The sequence below is a fragment of the Antedon mediterranea genome, chromosome 3 (assembly GCF_964355755.1).
Source record: "Antedon mediterranea chromosome 3, ecAntMedi1.1, whole genome shotgun sequence".
In the NCBI taxonomy this organism is placed as follows: domain Eukaryota; kingdom Metazoa; phylum Echinodermata; class Crinoidea; order Comatulida; family Antedonidae; genus Antedon; species Antedon mediterranea.
In genome coordinates, this window is record NC_092672.1 from 10,052,236 (window position 1) to 10,069,420 (window position 17,185).

The window sequence follows — 17,185 nt, forward strand, 5'->3', positions numbered from 1 at the left end:
CCGACCAACCGACATGGAGTGTAACGTTGCACGCGATTATCGCGACTAAAAACCTACACTTTTCATTACAAGAGTGAATAGCGTGACAACTCTAATTGCTTGTCATTTTTTCGCTTCGCACAAAGTAGAAAAGTATTTGACCTACCAATTTTACTGAAGAGAAACTCAAAGAAATAGAATTTGCAACAGAAAGGGATTTTTGGAATATGGAAACTATAATAAATATGCGTGCGTATAAGCTGACGTTCAAATTCGCCTAGTAGAAACTAAGTTTCCCCCTTACAGCACACAGATCTGAAAGCGTCGATAATAGCAAATGACAGGTTTGTTTCATTAAAGATCGATTTGTTTTATGATTTATTGAAATAGATTAAATAGGGCTTCAACAGGAAATTAAAATTTACTATCTCTCAGTGAACATGGCGGGATATTAACGAAGACGAAAATGCATTTTTATTTTGTATCGTAGTCTTAACACGATCGGTCAAAGTTTATTGAGCAATTCTCTGCACCTCTGTATTATAACGTTTTAGGCCAATTATTTCTTTGACACAGCACGATAACCTAGTATGTACTACAAGTTATTTCATACGGTTTGATTGACGTATTACTGTAGCATTGTATTGACTATTCAAAACAATTTACGTTGCTTGAGATTGTAGTAATTATTTTACACAGACTAATACCCATAGTAATAACACTACTTAAAGCGATTGCGAGTATTGGTGACTGTTATAGAATAATTGCACTTGAAAACAAAACAAGGAGCATATCTTTTTACAGTTAAACCTAATTGTAATCATTCCTTCAGTTTAGTAATGTTTTACTAAAGTCAAATTCCTAAGCTTTTGGTTGAATATTTGCATGATTGACGGTAGAGAGCGTCCTCTATCAAACCATTTAAAGTAGTACTAAGTAGTACGGTATAGTAGTAGTACTATTAAAGAAGCATGCATAACTATATTTGACATCAATCGCAACACGATTTCTTGTTTTTAAAAGACAACCGTCTTTGTAATCATTTAAATTATTGCAAAATGTCTATTTTTTGTACGGACAGGTACGCATCGTCGTTTCTAGAGTTTCGACGAATGTCAGATCAAAATGACAAAATGAAAAGTTGGTTAAAAGAAAAATTGGATGAATTTGTGGAAAACGACAGCTTACAAAGCGAAGATGAGTGTAGGATTCTTGGAGTTGGCAGTGGCGTTGGTAAGTCAACTTCACTTTGTTCAGATGTGTTAATCAGGTTATGTTACTTCACATTTCTTCGTTTTTAGTGTAACTGACATACATCTCGGAAACATTTAGATAAAAAGAAAACTAGGGCTACAATAAATTAAAAAATTTAAATTTATTTATTCACAGAGGTCCAGATCAACACAACTTTATAAAATACTATGCAAAAGATGTTTTAACATAGACCTTTTCCTACTACTCTTAAAAGAGTAGTAGGAAGTTGCCTTGATATCAAAATGTGTTTCCATTCTAGAGCTACGTATTGTTGTTCTGATTTTGGCAACATTTTGCTATATTGAAAGTTATAGTACCAGTATTTTGAATAGGAATGTCTACATTATAATCCAATTCAATATTTATGAAAAACTGAACAAAAAACAGAAATGTAAACTGTTTTGTTATTTATTACATATTTAACTTAAACATTGATTAACTTATACAAATGGCATAAACAAAGTACGGTATATTTAATTTGAATTTAAAACTTTGTTAAAGGTAATTTTTAATGTTTAGGCCTATACTTTTTCAATTAATTTAGGTTCAGTTTTTTTCTTGCTATCAGGTGAGATGGACTATTTTATGCTTGAAAATCTCCAGAAAAAACAGAAGAATATTTTTGTTCGTGTATTGGAACCAAATGCCATTGAAATGGATCGTTTCAAAGCAAAGGTGTGCTCTAACACAAATTTTGATGTGGTTAGATTTGACTGGCGTCAAGAAGATGCTATCGATTACTTTGTATGTATAAAGTAGTTTTTATTGTTTTAAGATCGTTTATGACATTTAACAACATATTGATACTAATATTGAAAAATAAACTTTTCAGCAACCAACTTATGTTCGATAATCCTAAAAATGATTGTTATCACTGAAAATAATAATAGTGACTTTTAGATTTTTACGTCCACTATGTCGACTGCTGCCCTATGACGTAATTTTAATGATATACCGTAATTTTAATGATATACCGTATACATGCACAAGTCGACTGCCAAATTGCAGGACTTGTTTTTTGGCATTTTGCCGTTTGCTCTCCGGCATGAGTACCTTTTCTGTGAATGTAGTAAATGTAATATTTCAGTTTATATTTCAAATTATATTCGCAAATTATTGATTTGTATTGATTGTTTTAAATAAAGAGTGTAATACTACAGGTTATGGCCTGGGTCATATCACTATCAATATCAACCTTTGTTAAAAAAAAATTATTTCTTACAAAAACCGCCACTCGACTTTTTTACTCATTGTTCTTTCTTCAGATATAATGATTTATTATTTTTGTTTAACAATCAGTAGTAAACATTTTGTGTAAATATAGCCTGGCTTACTGTACAGAACAAAAATATAATCATAAACTAAGCTACAGTATATGTACATATTCCAAAGTAGGAGCATTAACTCCCTATTGACCCGGCTCACACACAAACTACTACTAGTATATAGGCCTACTACCTAGGGATAACGATGCAACATTAGAAGTTAATAGCATTCATTGCCTGTAAATATTTTGTATCAATATTAAAATAAAGAAAGAATTATGACAATTTGACTTGTAGTTTTCGAAATATATAATGTCCAAAACATCGCCGAAAATAATCTTTTTTAGCCACGAACGAAGTAAATAACTTGCGCCCTCAGTAGGCAATTGTATGAACTTTAAAATTACGGTTTTTAGTAATATATTTTGTATATCAACATTGTAAAATTCAATCAAATGTAATATTACATGTTTATTAAATAAAAAGAGTGTTTGCAGCAGTCCTTCTTTTTTGGTCCAGCAGCTTGGACCTATGAATTATTCGAGTTTACAAAATTTTAAACTGTCGGCCTTATTATATATATAGCATCGTGTTAATACAGTTTCTTATTGATTATGTCCTCTGGGGTTTTAGCTGGCTAAAGCCCCGGCCCGAAAACATAAATTTCCTGTATTATTATTATAAGAACAACCTAGAAACAAGTACTTTATTGTGGACATATAAATAGCGCCCCTAACGATTATATTCAGAAACTTTTCGATTTATTGATAAAGCATGATCATTAAATCTGAAAGAGATATGGTCAGATGCCGTTCAAAGTCTAATGCAAGTAATTTACAAAGTTTATATCAATATTTTAATATTGATATAAACTTTGTAAAATCGTCATTATTTGTATTTACTGGCCCATTATAATTGTATCATTTTACTATGAGGTATTTTTTATTTATTATCTATCTACTACTTCTCAAGCAGTCATAAAAATAAAGGGTCGGTCACTAATCTGAATCAATCTATTAGGTGACATGAACGGAACCGATGGGTCAATATTAATATTCACGCTATCATATGTTTACTGGTACTGAAAATAAACTAAAACTAAAGTGTATAATAAACTACATGTTGAATCCTAAACAACCGCTATATCTGTGTATTTTTATTGAAGAAATAAACAATTAGGGTCGGTAACTAACTCTGAATTGATAGGACAGGGTGATGTGACTTAAACATAACATTAAAAACTAGTTTTTAATAACAATTATCATGGTTTTTTTTAATTATTAATACCAGGAACTTACAAATAAACATGAACGTACTTATTCACAAATATCTTAAGCTATTCACAAACATAAACTTAGACCCTCATTTACATCCGTTTTCATTAAAGGAACACTCTGGTAAATTTGATTACAAAACATCTTAAATAAATCGGCCTACATAATGCTTGTAAAATAAATGTCTAAATATAAAATTAAAAATAATTATGGTTGGACACTAATTCTGGTTAACAAACAATTCAGTTTTTTTAAATATACACACGATTGTTCAAAAATGTTTTCTAGAAATATTAACTGACCTTTACTTCTACAATAAGTCTTATTATATAGCTAATAACTATTGCTGTTGGAAAATTTGTACTATCAATTATTGCTTTACAGAAAGAAACTCCAGATAAACGATTTCACATCATACATTTATTACATGTACTCTACTATTTTGAGGAAAATGAAATCGATGACGTCATTCATCAATGTTTCAACCAGTTAGAAGTGGGTGGACGTCTTCTAATAATCCAAGGATCAGGTATAAGTTTGCTTCCATGTATATAACCGTATCAAAAAGACTCCCACAACTTGAACAATCACACCCTTAAAGCTTGGTTCCCACTAGAACGTAACGCAAGGACGTAAACGCAACGACGTAAACGCAACGCAAGCGTTTTAACCAATGACAAGCGAAGTTATAGACAGTTAGCAATCACAAGCGAATAAGCCATCGCTTGTGATTGGTCAATTCACTTGCGTTGCGTTACGTCCTTGTGTTGCGTCGCCAGTGGGAACCACGCTTTAGTAATAAACTCACCCATGCCAACTAGATCTCGATACACCAGTAGTAGTAATAGTAGTATTAGTAGTAGTATAATTATAATTATAATTAATCATTTTTTTTATGAGTATCCTTATTTCTTACGTGCAGCAGCGTGCTTTGAGTTTAAGGCTAGCGTGGTTCCCACTACAACGTAACGCAGCGACGTATCGACGCAAGGTGCTGTATTGCGTAATCACAAGTGGGACCGACGATGCAACAGTGCTGGAAACATCGCAGGTTTTCTTACGTTGCGTAAATTGCGTTAAGTTGCGTCGCAAGTGGGAACCAAGCTTAAGGGAGTGAGTTTGCAGCATTGTTTCGTCGTCGGTTCCCACTTGTCATGATTATGCAATACAGCACTTTGCGTCAATACGTCGTTGCGTTGCGTCCTAGTGGGAACCACGCTGTACAAAACTTGCAGCAGGTCATGATTGAACCCTGAACTTTGTGTTAATTAGGATTTCATTTGTATCATTATGCATTATTATAAGACACTAATTATTTCTATTACACCCCACTAGCTTCAAACAGAGTTGTATGTATACGAAACGCATTCGCAAATGAACTGTGTTTACAAGGAACACTTAACACAATCTCTGGTGAGCATTTACTCTTCAAAATGAACAGACTCGGATACAAGTACCATAGCAATAACATACGGGCGTCATTGGATGTGAGCCAATGCTTAGACCTTACGTCTGAATCGGGAGGTCTTCTGTGGGACTTTATAACCAGCGTTCAGATGTTTGTTGAGAGGTCGTCTCATAATTTGATTCTTAAAATACGAAATATGCTGACAACAACCGAACAGCGGGCTGTGTATAAGGATAAAACTTATATTCCTGTAGATTCAATTGGAATTAGTATACGGAACACACATCTATAATCTAATATTATTACATATTTGTTTTATAATGAGTTATAATAACGCAAGCGCTATATTTGTTACGGGTATTGAATAACTCCATTCATATTTTTAAGAACAGAATTCATGACACTTGTTATGGTTTAATTAAAACCAACCAATGTTCTTCCGCAATTCTACCTGCATCAGCGTTGGTGTAAATTAATATTTTAGGATAGTTTCGGTTGTTTTTGTGGAAGATGTTTAATTTTCATGGTGATTTTTTTTGTGTATATTTTGTATATGGATGTACTATCCGAAATGAAGGAAATGAATTAACAGATAGACTAAAACATCTCCAATTAAACGGTCACCTATCGTGCCTAATAATCTACGAATATTTTGATAAAATTTCCAATTTTGAAGTAAGCCATATTCCTATTGTTTAAATCCATTCATATTTAATAAAAACATTAGTAAATTATTTGTCTTATTTTAAGTAATATCGTTTTGTAGTAATAATTAAATAATAATAGGGTGATTAATAACAATTAACATTAAGTTTTATTAGTACATTTAATAACAACTCCTCTCATAATAAAATCATGTATCATGTCTCTTCGTTTAAGATCTATTTATTACAAATATTTAAAGGTGGCACTTTAAACTTGTATAACAAGTCCTCGTAATTAGTATTGTATTAGGCCAATATTAATAAATAATATAATAAAATTCAAGGTATATTTTATTCAATAAAAATTGCACATAGCAACCAAGAACCAGGAGTTGAATTGAAACAATTTTAAAGTTTTATAAAATACAGTAAAATAAACCGCATCTTATAATGTCGTCCTTTTTTCATATGTATGTTAAAAAAATTCTTGTAAAAAAACGGTAAATTACTGGCAATCTGGACGCCAGTAATTTACCGTAATGTAGAATTACAGGTACTGTTGAAAATAAATTACTGTAAAACTACAGTAAATTACTGTTAAAACCTTACTGTTGATTTTGAATTTCTATAGAGTAAACTAACAAAAAAGAAAAGAACTAGTTTATACGATTGGTAAGTTATAGTACCTGTATTATTTATTGAAAAAAAAAGATAATCTCTCTAATGGTATTAGAAGAATCAGCCAGTTTATTTCACACATTTCTTATTGGATTGGATACAAAATCGTTTTGTATGTTGTAAATAGGGGTGTAAATCTTTCTATAAAACGTTCTTTTAGATTGGATTTTATTTTATGCTAAATCTACTTCAAAGGCTGAGGGAAAAAATAAGCAAGACCACCCATGCAGAATTAATTATGTTATATTTTAAATCAAAAGTATTATACACAGCAGGCGGACACTCGTTATTAGCTGTTTGACAATCACAGTCTAGGTGAGAAACCAGTAACAATTCTTTTTACAAAATACAACAAGGCTATGATGACGTAAGCTAACGATGCCATACTCCTTCAGATACTTCAGAAATTATATGTCCAGTCATTGGCAATTTATTTAATAAAGTGTCAGTAAAGTGTATCATATGTGGCCGATATATAATTTACGTTTAGGTTTGGCTATACAAATAACATGCCATACTGTATGGAGGAAATATTTCCTTAATGATGTTACAGAGTTTGCATTACACTTGCCACATGATTATACAATCGAAAATCAGCTACACAGCAATAACCAATAGGCGATGTAATGATTATGAAAACACAGAATTATCAATATCAATAGACCTACAGTAATTAACTTTGGCAGTAGAACGTAAAAGAAGTAAAAAAACATTTAGGCCGATGGAAATTATCATTGGTCACTTTTATTTATAAAAAGAGACCAATCATACAGTACTTTATCTAAGGAAGTAGAGAAATATATTTATTTTAATTATTTTAAAAACAGTCTTAGTTTTAGAAATTGTAATGTTCCTGAGGTTTGGTCTGTTACGTGAATTAAAATGTAAAAATTGATATAATATTAAAACGAAACTAATAATTTTGTTAAAACAAATGAAAATGAAATAAATGTATTTCTAATAGGCATATTGATAATGAATTACTGATAAAAATATATAATATTGTCTCGTATATAATTTTTTGCATCTCAAAACGTAAATGGAGTAATGACACACATGCGCACGTACAGATTTACGGTTTTGATTCAAGCTAATAGAAACAGCCTAGCCGGTGTGGAATAAGCAAATGTATGTTACTTCAATTACAGATGTGATGGCGCCCTATTTACTGTATTTCTTAAGTTCCTAACAACGATTGTAATAATAAATCAGGTTGTTCATTTGAATGATTACATGCACATTACAGTGCTCCGCTCAGCTTTATTCAGTTGCATCTGCCAGACCTGACTAAACCATCGACAATATTATAGAAATAAGTAAGTATCGTCAAATATATTTTAATATTGTATAACTTTTTTCGTGTGCCGCATTTGTTACACGATTACTAAATTTACAGATAAAATGTGATGATTTACAGTCGATAAGTTTTGAGCCTAACTATTGGAAATAGAAATAGGCCAAACAACCAGAAGAATAACAAGCAAAAGATGGACAAAAGAGTTAGAATTTGGTGAAAACAAGGCCATATACATGGCTGCAGTCGCGTGTTCAAATTTGAGTTAGTGTTTACCGACCAACCGACTGACCGACCGACATAGTAAGCTGTAGAGTCACGTTTGCACACGACTAAAATGCATGATTCAACCATCGAATATGTGAAGCAATATTATTACAATGTTGATTCATAATACATCAAAATGCGACGGATTGCGATATCCTTCGAATACTAAAAAAAAACTAGAAAGAACCGTTTTACGACTACTGAAATTACAAATTGTAATTTAACTGTTTATTACTTTCCATGTTGTGGTTGTTTTGAGTTAACAATTCAATTCAATTCAGCTTTTATTATATTTCGGACAGACTATCCTTATTATTGTGTAGCATATAAGATTTAAAAAAAGAAAAACTGAATTGAATTCTGTAGCAAACATCTACAATGATGATAAAAGAGAGGACTTATCCGTTGATATAGTACCTCCTACTTTTTGGAATCCATCAATATAACACAACAGATAGTAAGAATCTGGAAACTATTTGCTTGTTGAGAAAACAATATTATTATCATTGAAATGAAGCAATAGAAAGATGTTACTGTTTATGACTCACAATACTCACAAGTAATATTATGGAAGCTATAGTAAATAAATTAAATAAATGGATCTTAAAATGTAACTTCCATTTACAAAAATAGCAAACCTAAACAATTATCGGGCAAGTCGTTACTTACAATATTAATTAAACTTTTTACATCGGTACTTAACAACCGCCTTATGAATTAGGATAATAAATACAACAAATTGTTACTGAAATTTAGTAACAGTAAAGGGCAAAGCACGGCATTTGTTTTCGCTAAATACTGCTATATTTTTAACGTACTTAAGAAAAAGAAGAGGTAGATTGTACTGTGTTATTCATTGACTTTCGAATGTCATTATATGTTTAGCAGTATCAGCACATATTATAAGCTGTAACAGCTTAAGCAACACATATTAGCTAAAGATATAAATGCTATATACTCTGCTTATTTATGCTTTATTAACAGTTAAGAGCATGTCAATATGATAGCATTATAATAATAGCAGTTTAAAAAGAGCTATATGCAATACTGTAACAGATAGCAATAGCAATTGTTACGGCCTACCGCATATCAAAATTGGATTTTCCATGTTGACACGTACCGTACTTCGGATTTAACCGGGTATCGCTGGTAATGTTATTTGATTTTAAAATGAAAGAGAATAATAATAATAATAATACTTTAATTGCTCAGGTTCTGAAATCTATAAAATTGTACTCATTATTATTACTGTGTTTTTTCCGCAGAGAAAAGAGAAACCATGTCTTTAAAAAAGTTGCATGATAATGATAAGCGGTATGCCGAGGCGTTTAATTGTTTTCGCCAGGTGTCCGATCAAGAAAACAAAATGAAAAAGTGGATACTACAAGACTTTTCGAAAGAGATTAACTCGACTTGCTTGGTTAAGATTAACGAAGATATAGTTCAAATGATGGGGATAGGCAGTGGATTTGGTAATTAAACATTACATGTGCATTTGCAATATAATTTGTACCCATCTATCTCATTGCCTTAATTACCTTTATAGTATTTATTATTTATTGAATTGCGTTGGCAATGATTGCAAAACAGCGAATTGTAACGCAGTACCCACAAATGAGTTTATTATTAGGGACTTATTTGCATGTTTGCTATTTAGACTGACCTCCTTATGATATCATTGTAAGATATGCGCATGCGCAAGTCGACTGGTACTTTAACAGAGTACGAGTAAAAATATGACATCATAGAAATATGAAAGGTGACCAAAATCATGGCAGAGAATAATCTCGCAATAATTTTCAGGGATTGTAGTAAAATGCATTCCAGTCCACTTTAATCGAAACGTTCTGATGTATAGAGTAGGCCAATGTCTCTCTCCCCACGACGTGACATTCGTGCACGTTCACTCAAAACTAAAAGTCACCAAATTGTATAGTGAAGCATGAACGAAGATCCACCACAGTTCGTTTTAAAGTATGCCTAATTATTATTATTATTATTTAAAGGACAAATGGACATGCTTTTATTTGATGTTATTGGCAATATGAATCAGAAAATAAACGAACTTGTAGTGGAACCCAATGCAGTAGAAATTGAAAAGTTCAAATCTTCAATTGCATCATCAGTCGAATACAGTAACGTCACCATTGAGTACGTTCCGAAAACGATTGATTCATATAATATGGTAAGGTAAAACAATAAGTAATTTGAATATTTTTAACATAAACAAAGATACACAATAATCTCATTTCCATTACTTTTATTACCAAGTACCGGTACAGGCTCTGACATTTCCTATGGCTCTCAACAAACAAACGAAAATATATTGTAACGGTTTCTAACTATTTTGTATAGTAATTCATTCATTTAGGTAAACAAAAAAATAATATCTTGGATTTATAACAGCGCCTTATGTTGTGAAACCTACAATATTCTGTTTTTTTATGTAATATTCTGTGTTTATTTTATATATTAGACAAGAAATACAACTAGACAGTTTCATTTCATTCATTGCATCCATGTTTTGTATTATGTGGACAATCCAGTAGAAGTGATTAAACATGCATTCGACAGTCTGTTAGAGGGCGGTGTGTTACTCATAATCCAGGGTGCAGGTATGGTTTAAATTTTTGCAAGGATGAGAAACAACTTCGTTTATTATTACAAATGTTTAATGCCATGCAAATGTATCAAATTATGTTTAACGTATGCATACAAAATAGTATTATATACTTTTAATTTGTTTTATTTAGTGTCACATGGGATAGCTCACATTAGGAATACGCTTGGTGACAAAATGTATGGTAACACACGGCGACACGTTCCAAATGGAAAAGACATAGAAGAAATAATACAAGGTCTTGGCTTTAACTATAAAGCTGACGTTGTAGACGCAAAGCTTGATATTACAGAATGTTTTGATTCAAATTCAGATAAAGGAAACTTACTATTGGACTTTATAACAAATGTTGACAACTTTTATGAACGCGCATCACCAGACCTAAAAAATGCCCTCTACGGTGTACTTGACAGTGATTTCTGTTTTGAAAAGGATGGTAAAACATACATAAAAATTGATTGTTCAGTGATCATTGTTACAAAATAATTGACTTTTGTTTGGTGAAAAAAACATCACTCAGGACTAGAGGTCCCCCCAACTGCCCCGTCGAACAACGATTATATGAATCATAACCTACTCTGTATTCGTAATTCATTTAGGTTGTCTATATTTGTGTCCATTGATTTACACGTGTATATCTTAATGCCTCTAAATGGCCACAATTGAAAAAAAAAATTACATCAAGGAGGTGAATAAAGGCATAAACATGTAGGCCTAGGTCAAATTCAGTTTATAATAAAAAAAATAGTTTTATAGAGAAAACATTTAGTGTTTAATTTTAATTATTTAGATATTTAAAAGTGTTCAATTAATGTGTAGATATCATTAAAATATTATCATAAATGCATACATTGTGCAATGGATTGAAATAAATATTTTTTTCCAAAATTAGTATACATATTTATGTTACCACAAGAAAACCTAGCATTATCACAACAATACCAACAGTTGTTTTTTTTTATTAATATGACTAATCCAGCATGTGTAAGATTGTTTCATCAGTAATAAACTCTGAAGCTGATTGTTTGTCTTTTTGCTTTATTTTTAAACTTTGTGTCGTTCAAAACTAAAAAAAAATACAAAAGAAATCATTCAAATCAAGCAAATGTTGTCCATTCAAAAGGACGCCCCCTAATAATCGCAAAGAGATTTTTTCTCGGAAGACCACCAATTCAATATAAGAAAATAAAATACAGTCATGACATCATATGTTTAAGGTCTAATTCAAATTTTAGGCCTACAATGATAGAAAGTGATTTTAATTTTTTTTTTTTACGAAAAAGAGAATTTAACAATACCTTATTAATAAATTATTTATTAAAATACAAACAGAGACACAAATTAAATTGAAAGAACATTTTATAATGTTAAAATGTGAATGTGATGATTAAACAATGTTTACAAATGGTAATTTTAATTAAAAATCACACGCTAAAAAATCTAGCTCCTAAAAATAATTATTACGTAAAATATATATAACGACAACATGTGTATCGCGCACGATATACAATTTATTTACAAGACATTCACATACAACAATAACAATAGTGGGTACGAGTAAGCCAAATAGTGGGTACGAGTAAGCCACATAATGGGTACGAGTAAGCCAAATAATGGGTACGAGTAAGCAAAATAATGGGTACGAGTTAAGCGAAATAATGGGTACGAGTAAGCGAAATAATGGGTACGAGTAAGCCAAATAATGGGTACGAAGTATAGCCAACTAATTAGATACGAGTTGGTGGTTGGACCCATTATTAGGGTATGAGTTACTTAAGTTGGCATGGTTCGCATGGATTTTTGTGTATAAGTTGATCATCATCCAAGTATACGTATACTAATCATGTGTGGTGACACGGGCATCACCCTTTATTTCATATACCAATATATTTTTTTATTTTGCTACTACATACAAAGCCAGAGAGTATTCGACGAAGATTTATTCTTTAAAAAAATACATTTCCTGTATTATTATTACTAAATGGTACGCTCGCTTCACTTGCGAACCATCTAGGTCGTGCCCACAGATAGACGTTCTCGAATACACAGTAATTTCAGCGTAAAAAAAATAGCGATTTCAAATGTACGTACCGCAGGACTATAATACATTGTTTGTTACGAAAGTACGAACCAACTTTATAAACCATCGAGTAAACATTCTAGTAATAAGGCACGATTTACCGAATTTTGCCCTTACGTAAATGTATTTAGATTACAACCGAACAACCGAGAAACAAGTACAGTCTGTATTGTGGACATAATAATTATAATTACTGGCTCATTATAATGTTATCACTTTACAAGTATCTATTTTAACTATTACTTCTCAACTTTCATAAAAATGAAAGGTCGGTCACAAATCTGAGTCAATCTATTAATTGACATGAACGGAACCGATATATTGACGCTATTATATATTTAAAGGGTATAATAAACTACGTGTTGAATCCAAAACACTATATCTGTGTATTTTTATTGAAGAAATAAACAATTAGGGTCGGTAACTAACCCTGAATTGATAGGACAGGGCGATGTGACTTAAACAATCAACTAGTTTTTAATAAATAACAATTATCATGTTTTTATTATTAATAACATGAACTTACACATAAACATGAACTTTTTCACAAATATCACAAACATAAACTTAGACCTATACAGGCGTACTCAACGAATATTTAAGGAGTACTCAACTAATTTAAGGCGTAGGCCTACTCAACGAATATTTGAGGCGTATCAACGAATATTTTGATATGTGAGCCTACTATTCCTATTGTATAAATTCATTCATATTTAATTTACTAAAAGCAAATTAATTTGTCTTATTTTAAGCAATATTGTTTGTAGTAATAATTAAATAATAAGAGGGTGGTTAATAACATTTAACATTAAGTTATATTAGTACATTTAATAACAACTCATAATAAAATCATGTTACATGTCTCTTCGTTTAAGATCTATTTATCACAATTGTATTAAAGTCTTCGTAATTAGTATTGTATTAGGCCAATAATTGTAAATTTAAAAAAAAGAAATAACATTCAATATAAATTGCACATAGCAACCTATGAATAGAGACAATGTTAAAGTTTTATAAAATACAGTAAAATAAATCATCATAAAATGGCGTCCTTTTTCCGATGTATATCGTTAAAACCTTATTGTTGATTTTTAATTTCTCTAGAGTAAACTAACAAAAAACAAAAAAAGTAGTTTATACGATTGGTAAGTCATAGTATTTGTTTTATTTATTGAAAACAGATAATCTTTTTAATGATATTAGAATAATTGGCTACTTTATTTCACACATTTCTTTTCGATTGGATTTGTTAAATCTACTTCAAAGGCTGAGGAAAAGAAATAAGCAAGACCACCCATGCAGAATTAATTATTTTATAGTTTAAATCAAAAGTATTATACACAGCAGGCGGACACTCGTTCTCAGCGGTTTGACAATCACAGCCTAGGTGAAAAACCAGTCACAGTTCTTTTTACAAAATACAACAAAGACGTGATGACGCAAGTTATCGATTTCATACTCATTGAGATACTCCGTGTCTGGGACCACCTTCCCAGGCCATTGACAGATGCTTCAGTCCTAAAAGGCTTATCTGCCTTTTCATTAGAAAAGTTCACATTTATTTTGATTCGCTTTAACTATATTTTGTGTCTTTTATGTGTAAACTGACTTTGGTTTTGGGTCAACCGGTTCAGCCACAGTGATTAAGTTCACTCAGGTTGACCCTAATTTTAATTATTGCATGCACATATATTATAGGTCTAAAGTGGTCTGGTCAACTTTATTCTGTTGCATCTGCCAGACCTGACTAAACCATCAACAATATTGTAGAAATAAGTAAGTACCGTCAAATATATTTTATATTGTATAGCTTCTTTAGTGTTTAAAAAGGGGTGCCCCATCCGTTACACGATTACTAAATTTACAGATAAAATGTGATGATTTACGGTCGGTACGTTTTTAGCCTAACCCAACCCAATTGGAAATATAAATAGACCATAATAATAACAAGCAAAAGATGAACAAAAAAGTTTAGAATACTTAGAATTTGGTGAAAAAATGCATGATTCAACCATAGAATATGTGAAGCAATATTATTACAATGTTGAGAAATGTTGATTCACAATACATAAAAAACAAAAATAAATTGTCATTAAACTATTTATTACTGTCCATGTTGTGGTTGTTTTTAGTTAACAATTAAATTCAATTTAATTTCGAACAAACTCTCATTATTGTGTAGCATATAAGATTTAAAAATGAAAAACTTTGAATTCTATAGCAAATATCTAGAAGATGATATAAGAGAGGACTTATTCGTTGACATAGTGCCTCCTACATTTTGGAATCCATCAATATACAATGCAGATGGCAAGAATATGGAAAGTCTTTGCTGGTTGAGAAAGGGTGTCACGAAACCTAAGACCACGAAAGCTAAGACCCCCTAAGACCTAAGATCACGAAAGCTAAGACCCAAGACCTAAGATTACAATATTTATCTTTCGCACCTGCCTTGTATTTTAACCTCCAACATTTATTCTGAATACGACACATTAGAATTAGCACTTTTATGAAAAAGAATCACATAAAAATAACAAATACATTTTTAAATTGATGATTTTACAGACGTTTTTCTCGCACACATACTGTTTGCAAATTTTGCATGACTAGCCTACAGAGTACAGTAGGCCAACCCAATGTTCAATGTTTTTGTTTCTATGGAACGTCAAAAGAGCAAAAATTATATTGAGGGCTGACAACTCTGTGGAGTACATCTACAGTGTGGATGGAACAATGTAAAATTAAAATTGTAATGATAATAGTATAATCATGCTAGTACGAAGAAATAAATACTCGCAAATAAATTTTAATTTAAAAATCATGATAATAAGTTTTTCTTGTTTTTTTTTCGTTTTCTTTCTGTTTTTATATTTGTTCTATTATTGTTGCTCTTTTGTCCTAATTTTAAAGTGTGGTATGGATAAAGTCAGTTAACAAATTTGGAGTCAAAATACAAGAAAGGCAGGTGCGAAAGAAAAACAACCTCTGAACCAACACAATTGGAGTAAATATATACCAACAAACAATCCGTCAAGTTTGTTTGTTGTAAGAAAAAATATACATTTACTCAACGGGCGAAAATAACGTGAATTTATCTATGTTTTGCGGTAGTATTTAATTATATTTATGGTAATAAATGAAACTTACTATGTTTAAAATTATGTATGGATAAACAAGTATTGTTTTTAAGCTGTATATAGTATATCTTAGAATTTGTAATCTTAGGTCTTGGGTCTTAGCTTTCGTGATCTTAGGTGTTAGGGGGTCTTAGCTTTCGTGGTCTTAGGTTTCGTGACACCCGGTTGAGAAAACCATATTATTATCATTGAACTGAAGCAATAGAAAGATGTTTTTATGACTCACAATGTAAAGTAATATTATGGAAGCTATGGTAAATAAATCAAGTAAATGGATTTCCAAACTTCCTTAGTTATGTATAACTGCCAGTATGCGTATTCTAAACGGTCGTAATACTGGATATAGACTGTTTTACTTATATTTCTCAATCGGGCGTCAGTGTTGTAGACTTTAAATTGTCTGCATACTGTGGGTGCAAATCCATAATCCGATCATACACTCGGTTCTGTAGCTGTCACTAGACTATATGTGGAATAATGTTGCCAGTCTACCAGGTACCTTCCAGATCTAACTGTATTAAGTACTTGTATTACACAATATCTCTGTCATTAGGTTCTATCTACAGATCTATCTACGTTTAAACTAAATGCATTACAAAAATGTACAAATCTGAATCAAATAAGGCACTAAACATGTGTATAGCTACTAATACCCGTAATAATATGCCTTTTTCAAGAAACGGACGATATCTTACAAACAATGCTTTGCAGGAATGCGTAACTAACAGAAATATTATTAAATCCAACTGAAAGAAATAAACAGTGTTGAAGCATAGGAACGTGAAAATAGCCTATCTATTTAAATTTATGGAGAAAAATGCATGAACAAGACCATGTGTAAACGCAAAAAAAGAAGCATGGTTGGGAGAAAAGTCGATCTTGGAGATTAAATAATGACCCATGGAAATGCCTAGCCAAAGTAAAATCCAAAAAAAAGGTCGTTAAATGCTTTGTTGATTTAGTCAAAGTTAGGCGAATTTTTTAAATCTAGTAATCCCTTAATGTTACCAATGTTAATGATATCACTACTGAAGATGAGGTAGACTGCTATAATACACCTTAAAGTGGAAACGTGCTGGAATATATGGTATTCTTGGGGAATGTTTAAAGCTTGTAAAAATATATTGGCTCCAGAAATTACCAATCTTTTCAACACAAGTGTAGGCTCCAGTAAAGATTTTTATGGAAAGGGTATAATATCCTCATCTAAAAAAAAGGCACACCTTCAGACCCAGACAATTATCAGGCAAGTCGTTACTCACAACATTTAGTAAACTTTTTACAT

At 31.3% G+C, this 17,185-nt stretch overlaps 1 protein-coding gene across 1 annotated transcript; it reads left to right on the plus strand.

Moving 5' to 3' along the window:
- The first annotated feature begins 1,037 nt into the window (after positions 1-1,037).
- Positions 1,038-11,649, plus strand: LOC140044017 (uncharacterized). The gene is made up of 8 exons (XM_072088498.1): positions 1,038-1,212; positions 1,802-1,977; positions 4,157-4,301; positions 5,108-5,449; positions 9,329-9,535; positions 10,070-10,248; positions 10,540-10,678; positions 10,817-11,649. The coding sequence occupies exons 1-8, from the start codon at positions 1,038-1,040 to the stop codon at positions 11,167-11,169; spliced, it is 1,716 nt and encodes a 571-aa protein (XP_071944599.1). The 3' UTR covers positions 11,170-11,649.
- The last annotated feature ends 5,536 nt before the right edge of the window (positions 11,650-17,185 follow it).

Excerpts from the sequence above, each read along its gene's own strand:
- LOC140044017 (XM_072088498.1), top strand. The coding sequence starts at position 1,038 with ATGTCTATTTTTTGTACGGACAGGTACGCATCGTCGTTTCTAGAGTTT. Across the intron at positions 9,536-10,069 it reads GGGGATAGGCAGTGGATTTG|GACAAATGGACATGCTTTTA; the intron begins GTAATTAAACAT and ends TATTATTTAAAG. Across the intron at positions 10,249-10,539 it reads CGATTGATTCATATAATATG|ACAAGAAATACAACTAGACA; the intron begins GTAAGGTAAAAC and ends TTTATATATTAG.